At 36.6% G+C, this 18,632-nt stretch overlaps 2 protein-coding genes across 3 annotated transcripts; one reads left to right on the top strand and one right to left on the bottom strand.

The window, feature by feature from the left end:
* The first annotated feature begins 249 nt into the window (after positions 1-249).
* Positions 250-1,504, top strand: LOC120420357 (uncharacterized). Its single transcript, XM_039583356.2, has 5 exons — positions 250-411; positions 488-607; positions 665-749; positions 812-898; positions 959-1,504. Exons 1-5 carry the CDS (start codon positions 398-400, stop codon positions 1,076-1,078), a joined length of 426 nt encoding a protein of 141 aa, XP_039439290.1. The 5' UTR covers positions 250-397; the 3' UTR covers positions 1,079-1,504.
* Positions 1,261-18,147, bottom strand: LOC120420356 (major facilitator superfamily domain-containing protein 6). Of its 2 annotated transcripts, XM_039583355.1 has the most exons (6): positions 17,616-18,147; positions 10,038-10,213; positions 9,182-9,979; positions 8,943-9,112; positions 6,060-6,541; positions 1,261-1,480 (listed from the first exon to the last, which is right to left on the bottom strand). In XM_039583355.1, exons 1-6 carry the CDS (start codon positions 17,680-17,682, stop codon positions 1,398-1,400), a joined length of 1,776 nt encoding a protein of 591 aa, XP_039439289.1. In that variant the 5' UTR covers positions 17,683-18,147; the 3' UTR covers positions 1,261-1,397. The 2 variants fall into 2 exon arrangements, with proteins under 2 accessions (XP_039439289.1, XP_039439288.1); XM_039583354.2 differs by lacking the exon at positions 1,261-1,480 and having other exon boundaries at positions 5,572-6,541.
* Positions 18,148-18,632: the final 485 nt, after the last annotated feature.

Raw genomic sequence — 18,632 nt, 5'->3', positions numbered from 1 at the left:
GTATAAGTTGATTCAAACTCTGGATGAATTCAGTACATTGTATCGTTTCACTACATCTACGTCAATATTTTAATTAGAGAAAAAAATAATTAGGGTGTAGCAAAACCTATTTGCAAAAACAGAGTCGATATTAAAAAAAACATTTTTATGAACAGGAATTTTGACCTAAAATGGAAAAATAAGTCCACTATCCAAATTATTCATTGAAACTGTGAACGCACTCCAAATGAGTGTATTCTGTCAAACTGGCACTCACTAGCTGCTTTAATCAAAACAAAAGCGCTCATCGGCCGTCGTCGTCGTGACTGTTTACGGCGACTTTTTTTTCAAGTTTTTCATAGTTTTTTGTTAGTTTAATTTGATAAACTAGTTTCTTTTGTAACTAGTACCATCCAGCATGTCTCAGGATATGTAAGTAACGAATTTGGTCGCTGAAGAGTTGAAAAATCAAGTTTCTCCGAAAAATCCCGTTTGTTTTTGCCAACAGAGACAGCGAGGGAGTGCCCACTAGTGAGTACAGCGACACAGTGAAGGCTCTCTCGTCCGGTTTGCTGGAAATCTACGAGCCAACTCTGAATGAGGTCAAAGGAAGTTTGAAGGAGCTGTTGTGAGTTGGATGTCGAAAGGGGGTTAAAGGTGATTTTAATTCAACTTTCAATTACAGAGATAAGCAATATGAAATGCAAGCAACGATAGCAACAGAAAAACTAACCTACATAAGTCAGGATGTGCAACAAATCAACGAAATGGTAAAAAAGATATATAATTTTGTATTTGGTGTATTAATAAAAGATTTATTATTATCATCCAGATCAACAAAGCCAAACTTTACAGAGAGAAAGCAGTACGAATCAAAAATCAAATGCACCAAATCCATCAACGAGCCAAGAGTTTACGGGTAAGTCGGAGTTCTTTCTTTTTTCAAGCATATTAAAAAAATCAATTTTGTTCAACCAAGGCTAAGGCACTGGACATGCAGGAGTTAAAAGTGAATCAGTGCGCCTCAAAGCTTCAGCAGCTACATTACGAAGAATCTCTGGTGGCGAGCATTAAAAAAGTCCCCGGCAAAAAGTCCTAGTCTTGGACGAGGCTGTCGCATTTATTGTTGGTGAAACAATCAAAACTTTTCCATGTACTTGTAGAGAGGCAAAAACAAGACACTTTATCGTCACAATATTTACCAAAACCATTAGAATTTTCGGATTTCGTTAATGTTTTTTTATCATCGTTTGCGGCCAAAGGAGTAAATCAAAACGAAACCATTTTAACCTGCAGCAGTTTATACACATTTTCAAAGTGTGCTTTTCCATACAATATACATTTTAATCTTATCATTAAAACACTATAAAGGAAATTGTCTTATTTGTTTGTACTGGTACGATGATGACCCGCTCCCGTCACGTTCTTCCGTGCACTATCGGTTCGTCGTCATCTAGCTGGTCCAGGGCATCGCCTGGGGAAGTATATCCGGCACGAACGTCTGGAAAAAATGTTTTAATTATAACAATAATAAAAATACTGGCTTAAATTCTACTGCCAAGTTATTTCAAATCATAACAATCCTCAATTTCGTGCAATCATGCAATGGTTTCCTACACTAGAAAAAAAGCGTTCAAACACACTCAAAGCAATAATTCAAAACAAAATCATATTTACGATTGCTTCTAGTCGAAACAGTCACGTCGTCCTCGGTGGCGCTTATCGTTTGGCTCCAAGCTTTAGGAAACTTCACTGTCCGTTCGCGTCGCGCGTGGTCAGTCGTGTACTCAGTCTGGCACTGTGTGGTGTGACGCTGGCGGTTGGTGGTGACAACCTGGACTATCTCTGCTCGACAATTATTCTTTATTACCGAGATAATAGCGGTATTTGCTGCAACAAAGTTGCTGTCGTCTGGAAATGCGTTAGTAGTCTTGGGGATGCAGTCGGTAGTGGTTGTTTGATTTAGTATTTTCGCTTAAGATTTGCAAAGCTGTTTGAAGTTCAATTTGTTGTGACTGATAAGGAAAATAAGTGAATTTAGTTATAAGGGCGGCTCTTTCATATTATTGACCATCAGTTTGCAACGTGGGATCGAGTACTGAAACTCTTCTTTTTAATCCGAAATACCCTGTATTGAGCGATTTACACGAAAACCTGAAATAGATTTCATTTGTTTTTTTTTATTTGCCTGCAACTTTTAGTGGAGCTTCCCTCTGACCAAAGAAGGCAATCGCACCATGGTGCTGTCCATACAAAAATGGTGTGTAAAATTCGAAAATCTGCATCTAACAAAGAGATTTTCTGAGAGGTATTGTGGGAAAATCAACGATTCAACACATGTTTCATATCGCTTTTTGTATTGCTTTTTGTTATGCAAAATAATAGTTGGCGAGTAAGTGTTTGTCCCGCCCGTGTGGATCAATTGGACCGCGCACTGGACTCACAATCCAGAGGTCGCTGGTTCGAATCCCGCGGCGGGCGCTCTAAAATTCTTTGTGTAAATATGGGTATTCGGCGCCGTCGCTCCGTGCCATACTTTCAAACACTTAGGAGCCCAGGGCGGCGAAGTCCTTGTAGTTAAAAAGGAAGACACTAGTGGTTGGTACTAGCAATGGTGGCCGACAGCTATAAAGTCAACTTCGTCGAGTAAGTGTCAGATAAAAATTAAGGCTGTTTTGAAACACTTACAAAATCCTGTTTCACAGTTTTAATTCTTTGTGATGCTTTATACAGTTTCAAATTATATACAGGGTTGTTACGAATCGCGCGAATGGCAATTTTGATAAATAAAATATTTTAGAGCGGTAGAATTACTTTCAAATTATAAAGAAAAATGTTATCAGGAATTCAAAAATTCTTGGGAAAAAAATATATTCAAAAATGAAAGCTTCAACATTCAAAATTCAAATTCAAAAAATCGAGAAATATTCATTTTTATAGTTGTTTGAACCAAAAATTTTAAATCTAGTTTTAAAAATAATCAAAAATTGAAAATATCTAAAAATTCCAGAATTTAAAAAATCTAAAAAAATTTACTAAAAAAATCAAGAATTCAAAAATTCTAAAAATTCAAGAATTTGAAAAGTCAAAAACTAGAAATTAAAAACAATTATTAGAACAAAAACTAATAACTTTTAAAATTCAAAAATTCTTAAATTTTTAAATTCTTCAATTCTTCAATTCTTAAATCCTTAATTTCTTCAAGAATTATTCTTACTGTAGAATTTAAAAAAATAAAAACTGCAGAATTATTTAATTCTTAAATGTTACAATTTTTGTCACCATCATAGATTACAGAAAATCTGAAAACTTTGGAACATTTTTGAAGTCATATTTTAGGTTAGAGATATATTTAGAATAAAATAATACAAATTTCGTGTTTAGATTTTTCTGAATGACACTTTGGCGAGGATCATCTTGAACGAACTGCATTTTAATTATCAAATCCTTAGATTTATGTTTTATTACCTAATTTTTTTTTTAAATTTTATGATTTCTTTAAATTTTTCAATTTAAATTTTATTAATTTTTTAAATCCAAATTTCAGAATATTTAAATTTTTGTTTTTGCCTCCTTTTATTAAATTCTTGTTATGTCTTTTTCCTCTGGTTTACTGCCGTTCTACACATAATTGTCTCATATTCAAAATGGGACAAACAGGCTTGGTGTTTCCGAACAATGTACTAGATTTTATATGTTTTTCTAAAAGTATACAACAAATTAATCTCAAAAATGTCAAAAAGTCTAAATCGTCAAAAAATGACATGGGACAATTATGCGTAGAACGGCAGTTTACTTCATCCTATCAAAAATAAATTTATCCATTTAATTTTCGGCGTTTCAAGATTCTGCGTTCTGAGTGAGGTTCAGCCTCATGAGGCTATTCAGAATTTAAGTTTGTATTAATTGAAAACAAAATTATTTAAACGTTTGTGATTTTTGCGTTCCTTCCGACGGAGCCCTTTAAAGGTGCACATCAACCAGAGCTTTTGCACCAAGATTTTTGTGACAGATATTTTGGTATGTTCGAAACTTCGGGAACTATCGATATTATTTTTTATTTATCCCCTAAAGTACTGTCTACTAAGCGATTTACAACCAAATTTGCCTATTATTACAATTAGATTGTTGAAGGATCGGGTCCGTAAGTATGTCAATTATGGAATAAGAAGACAACAAATTCCTTGGTTGCTGTGAACCCTTAACATAAAACGAGTTTAGTTTTGTTTAAGCTAATTACATTGCTCATAACTGAAAACATAATATTTTTTCAGTGTAGTGTAGTAACCTGGATAGTAAATTAGCTTATATCTGCAAGCCCATGCATCCAATTGAAATGTGGTCAAAGAAAAACTTATAGGAAATTGGACGAGCTGAAAAATCAAGTCTGTCATATAGAAATTGCCAAAAACCATCAAAAAACCCATTTTTTCAACATTTTTATTTTTAAAACCGCTGTAACTTCACAAGGATTCGACTTAGGACAATGGTCAATATGGAGACTTTTATGTAAAATTGTCTGGAGAATCGACTCTCGTGTTCGGTTTTTGAAAATTTTGACGTTTAGAGCACTTTTGAAAAAACAGTTTCAGTAAATGATTTTTGTATTTTTTTAGGTAGGTTGCTCCATCTTGCATTTTTCGTGAGTCGTTTTGTAACATCTTAGGCTATTTTCACAAAAAATTTAAACGAAAAAAAATCACCTTCAAATTTGACTTTTAAACTTAAAAATCAAAAAATCTCATAAAAGTGGCGTGTTGTTTTCTTTCAGTGTATTTTTTTCGGAAAGCCCGTCAAATTTCCTACAAGTTTGTCTTTGACCACTTTTTGATACGATGCAACGGCTTCGAGATACAGCAATATTTAAATTACGAAATACAAAAATATTTAAAACTCTTACGCCCTTCTCAAATGTCATTATCGAGTGTAACTGGCCCCATATACACAAAATAGTAGTTTATGCAACAAGTTGCAAAAAGAGGATTTTTTCAGCACGAGTCGTACATTTATCCAACGAGGTTCACCGAGTTGGATAAATACGACGAGTGCTGAAAAAATCAAGTTTTGCAACGAGTTCCATACATTATTTTTTGCAATTTCGAAAAACACCCATTGAGTGAAATTTTAAGTCGAATTTTCATGTATTTTGTCAATAAATCGTTTGAATCAAAAAAATGTTGAAAAGTGTTACTTTACGAAACAAGTGCTGAAAAGTTCAACTTTTCAGCACCCATTTCAGTGCTGAAAAGTAGAACTTTTCAGCATTTATTTTGAAAAGTGTTTCTATTCGATTGTGTTATTTTTGGTACAGAAAAGTAGGCTATTTCGTCGTTCAAGAATGACAGGAAAAGTAAGTAGTTTCACGACGGAATTGCAAAAATGGCTTTTATAGGCCTAGGATAACATGTCTACAAAGTTTCATTGAAATCGGAGAGGGTCGGGTACAACCGATTCCCTATTTGACATGGAATTGCTCATGTAACTAAAACAAAGCAAATCAGCAGGAGAAAAACAATTCAGACTTTGTTGAGTTGAGCATTCCTGTCTTGGATAGTCGTTTCGTATCGTTTGATATTATTGTAAACTATTGCGCTTGATTTAATGTTTATTTCAAATAAATTCAACTGTATTACGGAATAAAAATATTATTCAAACTAAAAGAATAAAAATAATTTCACAACCATTTTGTGAATCAAATTACAAAACAAATGCTTTTGTACTGATAGTTCTTGTGCCTTAGTCCAAAATCAATATCTAAATGCACTTTTCATCAGATCGATTAAAAACAGTGGAGTTCTTCAGTGCAAAACAAATCCCCTCTGGTCTTTGGTCCTAATCCTCCTTCGCGGCAACCTTCCCCGCCTGTTTGTCACTTCCCTCAACCTGTTCGTCCTTGCGTTCTTCCTCCTCCAACTCTTCCTGCACGGTCGACTCGGACAGAACCGACTCGGACTTTGGCACATCACGGTCCCCACCACCACCACCACCACCAGCAACGAGTTCGTCCTTGCCATCGGTCAACATTGAATTCCCTGCCACCTTTTCCTCTGCTTGGCTGTGGTGCTGCTGCAGCTGCTTACCCCGTGCCGCGAACCGATCCACCACCCACTGAATGACCACGTGCACCGCAAACAGCACGAGCGCCGCCACTCCGAACCACCGGAACGTTTGGCTGCCGCCAACCTGGTTGAAGAGATTTCCGGCCAGCAGACTGCCGCACGACACGCCGATGCCCTCGAAGACGGCACCCACCAGACCCTGCATGGTTGCTTCCGTCCCGGGCGGGGCCACGATGCTCGCGTACGATGCCATCGTGGCGTAGAACAGCCCGAACGTAATGCCGTTCATAAATTCAATCGGAATGACCCACCACGGATCGACCAGGAGCGAGTACAGCAGGAACCGCACGCCAAAGCCCAGCAGGACCAGGCTCATCGCGTTGATGTGGCCAATCTTGCGCAGGATCCAACCGGACAGGAAGAAGAACGGCAGCTCACCGCCAAAGCATTGGATTGACATGACGATGCCTTCGAGGGTTTTGATCCAGGCCGTGTGGTCGCAGCTGAAACGAAACAGTAGATTGTAATTTATGGTATGGATATGGATTAATTTAAAAATCATTTGCATTCAATATACATATTTTTCATGACATAAACTTTTCTTTTTCTTTTGATCATATCTCGAGTTAGTTCGCAACATGTCATAAACGCCTTTAGTAAACAAAACACATTTTCGTTCGGTTTTCAATTATTTTATGAATAATCAATTTGGGCATCATATTGTTCATCCTTTAAATGCTCCCTACTAATTTAAAAAAAAAAACCCATAAGAATTAAACAAAAATTTAGAAATTCCGAAATTTAGACATTTTAAAATTTCAATTAAAAATAAGAAATAAACAAGAATAATCAGACATTCAGAAATTTAACAGAATATTAAAAAAAATACAATAATCACCACATTCAACACATAAAAAATTTAAAAAAATCGAAATTTTCAAAATTTAAAAATTTTATTTTCAAAATATTTAAAAATTAAAAAATAAACATAAAAAAATTAAATTCAATGATTAATAATTTAAGGGTGCACAGCAGCCAAGGAAGTTGTTGTCTTCTTATTCCAAATTTGTCAAACTTACGGACCCAATCCTGCAAGAATCAGGTTGTAAAAATAGGCAAACTTTATTGTAAATAACTTTGAAGACAGTAATTTAGGGGATGAATAAAAAATCAAATCGATAGTTCCCGTAGTTTTGAAGATACTAAAATGTCTGTAACAGAAATCTGCGTGCAAAAGCTATGGTTGATGTGTACCGTTAAAAAAAATTAAAAATTAAAAATTTTAAAAATTGGAAAGTTTTAAAAAATATCGAATTATTTGCTCTACAGCATTGCCTTGGCGTTTTCGATAGCGAGATTCCTACTCGAAACTAGGTGTTCGAAGGCTTGATTGTTGAGGCAATTGCAAACCTCTTTTTACACCTTAGCTTCCATCCACCCCGGGACTCGAACTGACGACCTTTGGATTGTTAGTCCAACTGCCTACCAGCGACTCCACCGAGACAGGACCCAGGGAGAAGACTCCTACACCTGGACTGAGCTATCGACCTAACCTCTAGGTTAGACCGGGGCCAACATTTACTTCCCCGTCCGACGGAAGGCGTGATCAAAATGCCACCGGGACCGTCTGGGATCGAACCAAGGCCGACTGGGTGAGAGGCAACCACGCTTGCCCCTACACCACGGGTCCCGGCTTATAGTTTTAGAAAGAAAGTTTATAACATCCAAAATTCAAATATTGAATAAGGCTACAGTTAAAAAATTCAAAGAAATTAAAATTTCAAAAAAAAATAATAAATCAATAATTTTAAAAATGGATTTTTTTGAAATATGATATGACTCCAAAAATGTCTAATTTTCTGGCTGCGTTTAAAAATTAAGAAAACTTTAAAATTCAAAAATTAGGAAATTTAATAGTTTAAGAATTCGAGAATTTAAGAATTTAAGAATTTAAGAATTTAAGAATTTAAGAATTTAAGAATTTAAGAATTTAAGAATTTAAGAATTTAAGAATTTAAGAATTTAAGAATTTAAGAATTTAAGAATTTAAGAATTTAAGAATTTAAGAATTTAAGAATTTAAGAATTTAAGAATTTAAGAATTTAAGAATTTAAGAATTTAAGAATTTAAGAATTTAAGAATTTAAGAATTTAAGAATTTAAGAATTTAAGAATTTAAGAATTTAAGAATTTAAGAATTTAAGAATTTAAGAATTTAAGAATTTAAGACTTTAAGAATTTAAGAATTTAAGAATTTAAGAATTTAAGAATTTAAGAATTTAAGAATTTAAGAATTTAAGAATTTAAGAATTTAAGAATTTAAGAATTTAAGAATTTAAGAATTTAAGAATTTAGGAATTTAAGAATTTAAGAATTTAAGAATTTAAGAATTTAAGAATTTAAGAATTTAAGAATTTAAGAATTTAAGAATTTAAGAATTTAAGAATTTAAGAATTTAAGAATTTAAGAATTTAAGAATTTAAGAATTTAAGAATTTAAGAATTTAAGAATTTAAGAATTTAAGAATTTAAGAATTTAAGAATTTAAGAATTTAAGAATTTAAGAATTTAAGAATTTAAGAATTTAAGAATTTAAGAATTTAAGAATTTAAGAATTTAAGAATTTAAAAATTTAAGAATTTAAAAATTTAAGAATTTAGGAATTTAAGAATTGTATCCCATTAAAGCTACACACACGGATGACATCCGTGCTACACAGTTACACCCAAATAATGCAAATTTGATCACATGGAAAAATTGTTGCAATATTTAAGGTTAAAAAAAAACAATTTAAGGAAAGTCCATTCTGCAGAATGGTTTATGCTATGGGATAGGATTCTGAGGAGTGAGCAATTTAATGGCTGCTGGTGCCCAAGTGAAACCTAAATGTTACAAAAAGCACTCACCCCTGCTGCTTTGCGGCCAGATCCTCCAGATGCAGAAACAGGAAGTTCCAAATCATGGCTGTGCCCAGTCCAACCAGGATGCACCAGCAAAAGTAGATCACTATCCTGGATGAGACGAAAATTTTGCCAACATCCTTCACAATATTGGTCGACAGTCTTGTTTGAGTATGCTGCGTTGGAGAAGGGGTGAATAATGTTAGAATTTTTAACAACTACTTTGGAACAGTTTTAAAACTAACCTTAAGTTTGGACGACACCAAAATGTCCACTCCAATAATCACGATCGTCATGTAAAACACAACGGTGTAGTCCTTGGTAGCCTTGCCGTACGAGAAGTGATCCACCAAATATCCAGCCACCAGCGAGATCGTTCCCCAACCAACGGAACCCCACAGCCTCTGGTTACCGTACAAGTGCGGCCGATCTCCCAGCATATCGAAGCAGATTGCATCGCCGACACTAACTACAACGGCCATTCCGGCCCAGCTCAGAATCAGCAGCAAAAACAGCAACCAAAACTGGTACAAACCCTTCGCTTCGCTGTCGTCAATCTTCGAGTGCGTAATGGCCTCCGTGATGATCTGATTGTCACACTTCACCTGGCAGTTGGTCCGAAAATCTGTGGTATTCACCGGGCAGTACAATGGCACCCGATCTCCGTCCATTTCCGCTCCGGACAGCACGAACCACAAACAGTCCTGCTGCAGCTCGATCTGGTTCGTCGGAACAAGTCCGGTCAGCTCGAGTTGTCCGTTGGAGGGAATGTTGCTATGGTCGCAGAACTTTTCCACCTTCCAGTACTTGCAGATCGTGTCCCACATCCAGTGTTCCGTTTGGCACTCCAACTCGCACCGGATGGTGGCATTGTTGCTTTCGACGTTCACGATCCGATCCGTTAGACAGCTGTCCAGCGTTGTTCCGTTTGGTGGACAGTAGCGCAGGTTCGAGGTTCCCCCGTGGCAGTGGAAGCTGACGGTAGACTCTTGCGGGATCGCCGGGATGAACATGATCAGAAAGAACGGAACGGCCGACAGGATCTGAGTGCGACAAATTTTGGATTAATTGTGAACCAGTTTATAATCTTTCAAAAAACACCTGAAACAGTAGAAACAGCAGCTTCTGACGTTGGAATCGATCGGCAATCAACCCGAACAAGGGTTTCACCAGCATGCCCACCAACGGCAGGACGCTGTACACGGTTCCCACGATGACGGGCGAGAATCCGAGCTGAATAATCAGCGTTGGCATGAACGGTACGACCGGCGCGGTTCCTGTGAAATAGATATGGTTTTATAAAAACCTAAAACAGTTAAAATCTCTTGTTTTTTTGTTTCCAAAATCTTCTGAGCAGTTACAGAGATACAGATAAAGTAAAGCTACAAAGAATCAATAAATAAATGCACACTGAAGGACAGAAACTTAAATATGCTAAAAAGCAAATCAATTATCAAAATAAAAAAAAAATCAAATTATTCGCTCTACAGCATTGCTTTGGCGTTCTCGATTGCGAAATTCCTACTCGAAACTAGGTGTACGAAGGCTTGATTGTTGAGGCAATTGCAAACCTCTTTTTACACCTTAGCTTCCATCCACCCGGGATTCGAACTGACGACCTTTGGATTATTAGTCCAACTGCCTACCAGCGACTCCACCGAGACAGGAGACGGGAGACCAGCGAGAAGACTCCTACACCTGGACTGAGCTAACGACCTAACCCTTTAGGTTAGACCGGGACCAACATTTACTTCCCCGTCCGACGGAAGGCGTGATCAGACAAATCTCGTCTCGAAAAATGCCACCGGAACCATCTGGGATCGATCCCAGGCCGACTGGGTGAGATTCAACCACGCTTGCCCCTACACCACGGTCCCGCCAAATCAGTAAATCATATATAATAAAATAATAAGGCTGGTACAAATTTTATTCAAAGTTTTTTCACATGCCTGATTTGTTAAAAACTGTCCCAAAGTGCTGGATCAGATTTATACATCATAGAGGTGGGTAAAACCGCTCTTTTTTAGGAGCCGCTCATTTTCGTTCGTTCATTAAAAAGAGCCGCCCAAAAGAACGGCTCTTTCTTTTTTTCAAAATTTGAATTAAAAGGTTTTTTTTAAGAATCGTGTGATTTTATAAGTTGTTTCACATTGGATTTCTGCTCGAACCTAAACATTCGAGAATTTGAATGGCATCCAAACTTAAATCTACACCCACAACTGGGTATCGGCATACGAGAGGATAAAGAGCACGATTCGGTAGTAAAATGGTACTGTGTGCGGACTGAGAGGATAAATCGCGAAATTACCGAGAGTACTTTACTCATGGGTTCATCTTCAAAAAAAGTTCATCTATCAAAAAAAAAAGTACCGATACCGAGACTCGAACCCAAGACCTTCGGCTTATTGAACCGTGCCTTTGCCGTATGGCCCACCATGGTTCGATGACTAAGTGGCGGTCATTTTTCCATATAAGCCACTCAATAGGATGAACTGTTCCAATGAACGAATGAACACGCGAGAGGACTATACTCTCGCAAAATAGCACTTTTCTCACGTTTCTTTTCGTGAGGACTATCTCCTCGTTCTTTAACTTTGGGTGTAGGATGCTGGAAAAATTGCTTTTAATTTTAATATTGGGAATTGAACTAATGCTGATATTTAACACAGTTTAATCGGACAAAAGGACTTATTTTTCCAAAATCTCTATACTATTCAGTACATTTTTGGTAATATTTTACAAATTATGCAATTTGTAATGCTCAAATTTGTATTCCGGTTTTACTTTGATGTACAATCAGTTGTACAATGAAAAGTTTTTTCATGTTGTTTACAATATCATTTACTTTTGGGATTAATTTTTTTAAGCATTGAAATATTTGAAATTGCTTTTTCAAAAACCAGTTTAATACTACTATTTTATTCGAAATTCAATAAATTATATTTATAACAAAAATAATGCCATCTTTGAAACGGTTCTGTCAAAAGACCGGAGTTTAAAAAAGAACCGCGGTTCTTTTATTGTGAGCCACGGGTCGTTCGCTCTTTTTAGTGAACCGGCTCTTTGAGCGGCTCGCTCTTTTTTTGCCCACCTCTAATACATCATTTTAGAAATGCGACTAAATATTTTGTTACTCATATGCCTGGGTGGCGCTCAGGTGCACCATAAAAAGGTCCAAAAACATGCAAAATCGGTTCAAACTCACAATGTTATTCACTGGGGCTTTTTTCGTAGGTTCAAATGATAGCTAATTATTTTTTGTGGTTTGGTTAAGCGTTTTAGCAGAAGGCATTACTATGAATACAAAGAGACGAAATGTGTGTGTGTGTGTGTGCAACCAACCAAACGGGGCCACGCGGCCGCTTCTTACAAATTGAGTTGTTTCCATGTATTTATAGATCTACATTCTATACATGCAAATAACTCGCATAGGCATTTGGAAGGTGTTAGCTCTGCCGAGCTTCGGTGACCCATTTCTACGCTGGCTAGCCGAGCGCGAGGTACTTCAGCTTTATCGACAAGCCCCGCCCTGAAGAACGTTTGCACCAATCGGGTTCAAACGTTATTTAGAACTTCCGAACCCTTGTCAAATGGACAAGGACCCAGCGCGTATATAGTTGGTAGTAACAGTATTCCTAATTCCAGATATAGCTCACCAAGTCGCGATGGCCTAGTGGTTAGCATTTTTGCTTACCAATCCAAAGGACGGGGGATCGAACCCCGACTCGAGCGACTTTGATTTTTCGTTCATGTTCAGAGTTTCAAGATTAATATTTCCTATACTTTCTCGTTGGGAGCAGATGGGAATCGAACCCAGAACCATTCGCTTACAAAGCGAACACCGTAACCAGTCAGCCACGGCCGCTCCTCTCATGAATACAAAGAGACGAAATGTTCCTTTTAATTCCGCTATATATTTTTAATATCTTGACAGATACGTGTTTCGTCTACTACTTGCAGACTTCATCAGTGTTCTGTTCTCGACACTAGGTAAATTACACTTAAAAAAAAATCTTTTTAAAAAGTGAAATTTCTTAAATACGTATTTTTATTTGTTTTAAAATACAAAGTATTTCACGCAGATTGGCTTTTTTGAATAAATCTTTTTTTTCTCAAAATGTTGAAAATGTACTAAAAAGGCAAAAATCATTTTCAAATGTAACATAAATTTTGTTTTCAAGTTATAACCATTTAGAGTTAAAATTTATGTAAAAAGTGTATATTATTTTTTTCAATAAGTGTCTCGTTCATTTCTGAAAATATATTGCAGATTGCAGCGATTTTTAGACAATCGCGCTACTTGTGGAAAGCTCTATAGTAAAGTGCACACCTCAAACTACAGCAGAAAAAAATTCTCTAAGACACACACCCTAGTTTGAAACTGTTCTAAAATGGTCGAAAGCAACAAAGCTCAGTCGAGACACGCACCACTTTTAGGCGAGCGGGGGGGGAGAAGGGGTAGGATTTCAAGTGTGCACATATTTGGTGTGCAGATATTATTTGCAAGGGTGGAGAATTTGGTGCAAAGTGTGCAATATTTGGTGTTGATTTTTGTTTTCCCCTTCAAAAACGACCTGAAAAATCAGGAGCAAAAAAATAGTTTTTTTTTCAAAATACTTCAAAATTTTAGCAAAATTTCAAGTGCAATTAGCTTAAAATAATTTAAAAAGTATTCCCCTGCGTTCATAAACATTTTCAACATGTTTGCTTGAAAACATTTTCGATTTTAGTAAATGTTCGACGCACGGAACAAACGACTTTTTTTGCCAAAACTTAGATTTTCTGAAAACTAATAATTTCAAACCAACTCACAATGGATGGTTTCCATATAAGCAGGTGTCCAGGAATCCAAATCATTATTTTTAGTGATAAATGCATAGTTGAAAATCTTAACGTTACTCAAAAAGAACAAACATCGCCACGCAGTATTATTTTATCTTAACTCGCTAAAGCCCAATTATTTTTCTCAATTTTTTATTTTTCCCGTTTTAAGGAGGCAATTGTTAGATTCCAAATTTTTTTTTGGCCACCTGCTAACCCATAGTGCAACTGCACTATTGTATTTTTCACTGTATAATTATTGCATTTTCCAACAACTTTTTCATTGAAGTGTTGAAATTTTGGCTTGTTATTTAAATATTTATATTTTTATAGATCCCTCCTTAACCTCAGCCAGATCCGAGGGACAAAAACTTAAAATATTTGCAACGAACTTTTTAAAATAAATTTCTATTCACAAATTAAGGATAATATGGCATTTAAGAGAAATAGTTCTCAGTAAAAAAATCGAGGTGGGAATAGAGCTCTTTAAAATATGGGTGAATTGAACCAAAAAGGTAGAGAACCACTGCTCTGAATCGTTAAAGTTGGTGAAATACAAAATTTCATACGCAAAAACGTGTATGGATATTCCAGTAATTACGTAGGTATTTACAAAGTAAAATTTTAAGAGACGATCCTCATCAGGGGGTGCTATTTCAAAACAGAAATTCCACCATGTGGAATCTACAAGCCGTCGATCGAATAATATGCAATGGTAATCCATTTTCGATGCATTTTGTCTTATCGCGCTTGGCTTGGGACGATTAGTCGGTTCATTGCTGTGGTGGAGCGTTCAAATTACGTTTAAATTCACAAACATTTACAGCTGTACACCACATGTAAACCAGCCCAGCACGTTATCACCCGGCCAGAATCGCGCCCGGCGACATTTGCTGCGGGCTTGGAATAAAACCGAAAGGACCGAGTCTTATCAATAGGTTACAAATTGAGCACAAATTATCATCAGATTTCGACTGACAGCCGATTTTTACGGAGCATGCCGTTTTACAATGTCTCAACGATTCATCGGTTCAATTGGGGAATCTGACTGCTTGCTCCTCCCGGGCTGGCTGATAAGCTTTTAAGTCATGGTACAATGTATCAACCCCAGAGTGCAGTACAAGGGGAGGAATATGCAGTATCATGTGTCGTTCGTTGATGTGTTCTGTTTGGTGGCATTTTGTATTTTTAGAAAGAGAACTAAAGAAATAGCACTAACTGTTAGTGGACAAATAAAAATTCAAAATTCACAAAACCATGTTGTCTCAAACAAAAAAATCCTACACTTAGCTATTAGTTCATTGAAAATACTTCAGCAAGGAATCGTTAACTGATTCCAGGGATGGAATAATCGCGAAAAAATCAATTTCGCTAGCGAACTTTCTTCACCCGCGAAAGAAAGAGGAGGCAAATCACGCTAAAGAAGATCGCTCCCGAAATTCTTCAAGAAAAATAATCTGCTGATGATTTTTTGTGAATTTCCTTGTCATCACCAATTAAAATATTTATTTCACTTTGTTTACACACATTGCCCATATACTAAATTTGACAGGTCATTTTCGACGTGTGACGTCACACTTGCAAGTGTAGTAGTGAATAAGATGTTTCGCCGAATAATCAAGATGATGATTTTTTTAGATTCCTTTTACCGATCTTTCGTGCGCGAGAGAGGAGAGCCATGCTCCCTTCGGTTTTTTTCTCTTGATGAACGTCCAATGATTTTCTTTTGATGATGATTATTCCATCGCTGACTGATTCAAACGTATTTTCCAACGTTAACGATTGCCAGCTATTTTCTGAAAACACTTATTTACAATCTTACACAGTTGAAGCTTTTTAGGCACTATTTCATGTCGTAAGCATGTTTCAATAAGTTCAATCCGATCGTTAAATTTAAATTTCATAGTAGGGGAAATATACCCATTTTAAGCCTAATAAGCGGTCGTGTTTGAATGATGCTGGATAATCAGGAGTGTTCCATGAAATTTACTAAAACCAAGTACACCAACGAGTAGAGCAACTTTTTGTGAACATTTCTGTTTTTTTTTTCACTTTTATTAAAAGTTATGCTATTCCTTTAACAAACATTTAAAAAAATAATTCCCAAATGCATTCTAATCAGTCGAGTGCATTGGGCCACGCCCATTTTCCTATTTTCAGCTTAGTTCCTTTTTTCTTCCAGCGCTCTTTTGGGTCTGCTTAGTGCTGCCAAAATTGATGAAATTTTAAGCGAACACTCACAAAAAGTAGCATTTATAGAGAAAATTTCCTGGCATCACTGGCTCACTCCAACAGGCGCTGCTGGTGGTGTTGGTGGCCACCCTTTGTTCTTTATTTGCCTTCGCTTCTCGCTCGGTTTTCTTCAGCCTTCGATTGGAATGGGTCGTCAAAATTCAAACGTCAAAAGACTTGGCGCGTTTGTTTTTTTGATGACGCTTTCTAACTGTTTCGGGATTATTTTTCAAGTTAGTGACTAACGAATGTTCAAAAGAACATGTTGCAGGAAGTTGGAAGCAATTTTATATGTTAAGCGCGTTATCGCAAGTGAAAAGATATTGATGGCGACTTTCGTTAAGCAGTTAACCCTCATCTTGCGTGTGGATGTGTGTGCCACCAAAATGATGAGAAATGGTCTCGCAAAATAGAAATTATGATCAAAAGTGCATTAAATTTGATCTTTTTGGCCAGTAAAGTGGCATACATTTGCGTGCTTACTCGAGGCGGTGCTGTTGCTGGTAAGGTAGCCTAAATAGTATTTTTGGAGCTTTAATCGAGCATCAAACTCTCCATATGACGAAGATAGGTGTTTGATAAGAAAGGGTATATTTCCCCTAATTTTCGTAGGCAACATCTTAAGGTGTAGCCGTTGATCATTTTCGAAGAAAATTGATCATCACTCTAGAATGCTCAGTACTTAATTCAATTAAACGTAATTCTGCACCAAAATGAATCAGCATGTGCCGGTTGTTGCCTTCTTGAAGCCACTGAAGGAATTTTTGTTCTTAGTCAAATGTGTTTCAAAATTTATATAATTTTGTGGTACAATCATTTACGTCCTAGTTGGCAATCATTGATTAATGACGATTTCCATAACTTTACAAGGAATGGGATATCCGTTACCAAAAAGAAACAGCATGTGTAGGGCACTATTCTAAACAAGTTGTAGGAAGAATTTTGTCAAAATATTGATAGCGACGCAAAATTTATATCTTTGAACGAAAAATCATGGCAATGATGGAAGTCTTTATTTTTTATTTTTCGATTTGGTTAAAAAAAAGCTAAAAAAAAATCCTCAAAACGTCCAATACATGTAGGAGTTATTGGAGGACTAATTTTGAGAAGTTGATTATGTGTTAACTTTCTACTGATCAATATTTTTTGTTTTTTTTTTATTATTATTACATATTGACTGTGCACCTCCAGCAAAATCTCCGTTGGACTACAATTTACAGATTTTACTCCAGACACAACGTGTTGCTCATTAATAAAAAAAAGGTAAAAAAAATGCAAAAAATATATATTCATGAACATCTTCCTTTGTCAGACATTCCTGTTCAGTAGTCTCAGGATTTATTCCAATCGGCAGGGGATAAAAGGAACACGTTTCGCTTATAAGTTCCCCTCGTTATTTTTTACCTTCGATTCTTAGAATCCCAAAATCAGGTTTCTTTTGTACGCATTATAAGAAAAGGGTTGATTTATTTAGGTGGCAAAACTCGATCATATTATAAAAGCCTTCGACGAATGGAACTTTTTTTTCTCCGAATCCAAATTAATTGCATGCATTATTTCAGACTCAAACATGGTTTGCTAATCATTAGTTTAAACGTATCGTATCACACAAATCTTGCATCTCACCTGCATTGAAGAGGAAGTAGTGCGCCTTCATCGGCAGCAGCTTCTTGTCCACTTCGACTTTGCCCATGTTGTGTGTTTGTCTTTTTCTCTCCTTCTGCTGTACGTATTGTATTCCACTTTTATTCCTAAACCTCCAATCTTCACTTCTGTTGCCCGCAGCTTAGAACCTCAAAAGAAGGCACTTAATTGGTCCACTTCCGTGGGATATCACTTGATCATCGCGTAAAGAGCCAACAACACTCAGTTGATATTCCGGGTGTGTGATAATTTCCCCTCAATAATAGGACGACGACACCCAAACGAAAGGCTTCTTCCGCGTAAGTCCGCGTAACCTTTGCGCGTGTATTCTCTTGTTATCACGCCTGGAATGCACCGCGAAGAAAAAAACGCAACTTTACACCAAACCAAACTTGTGAACCGGCGCGACACGCGGGTTTGTTGCCATTCGAAGAATGGAAACAACCCACCAGAATCACTCGACACGCGACAACAGAACGACCGACCGCGGCGATGTCTTCTCTCGTACTACTACTACGTACTGCTTATACGTGTAATCTCATCCTCAGTGTCTACGCTCTCCAGCTCAATCTCAGAACGTGGGGGTTTGCCTTTCTTACTTGGGAAAAGCGAAACGACTGTTTTAAAATATTAGAATTAAATAAAGATAGTTAGACCATTGAATATTTTTTGTTATAAAAATGTTTGTTAAGAATCTAGTTATATCATAATGTGATCGAGTTATCTTGTCGCTCGCCGCTTCTCAACGTTTCGAGAAGAACTTGTTTTAATTTTTACGAAGAATAAACATAATCATGTGCGCGCAACGTAGACAATGAAAAACACGTTATGTTTAAATGACTATTCTATGCAATAACCTCAAAATTTTGCTGAAATTGGTTACCGGATTCCATAGTTACATGTGACAAAAGTCCCCTGATTAAATTATCTCTGGCCAGTTGTAAAAGATGGCACGGTCAGGACGATATCACAAATAGCATGTGATGCGTTGTATGTGGA

The sequence above is a fragment of the Culex pipiens genome, chromosome 3, assembly GCF_016801865.2.
Source record: "Culex pipiens pallens isolate TS chromosome 3, TS_CPP_V2, whole genome shotgun sequence".
NCBI lineage: Eukaryota > Metazoa > Arthropoda > Insecta > Diptera > Culicidae > Culex > Culex pipiens.
This window is presented reverse-complemented; position numbering and strand designations above follow the sequence as displayed.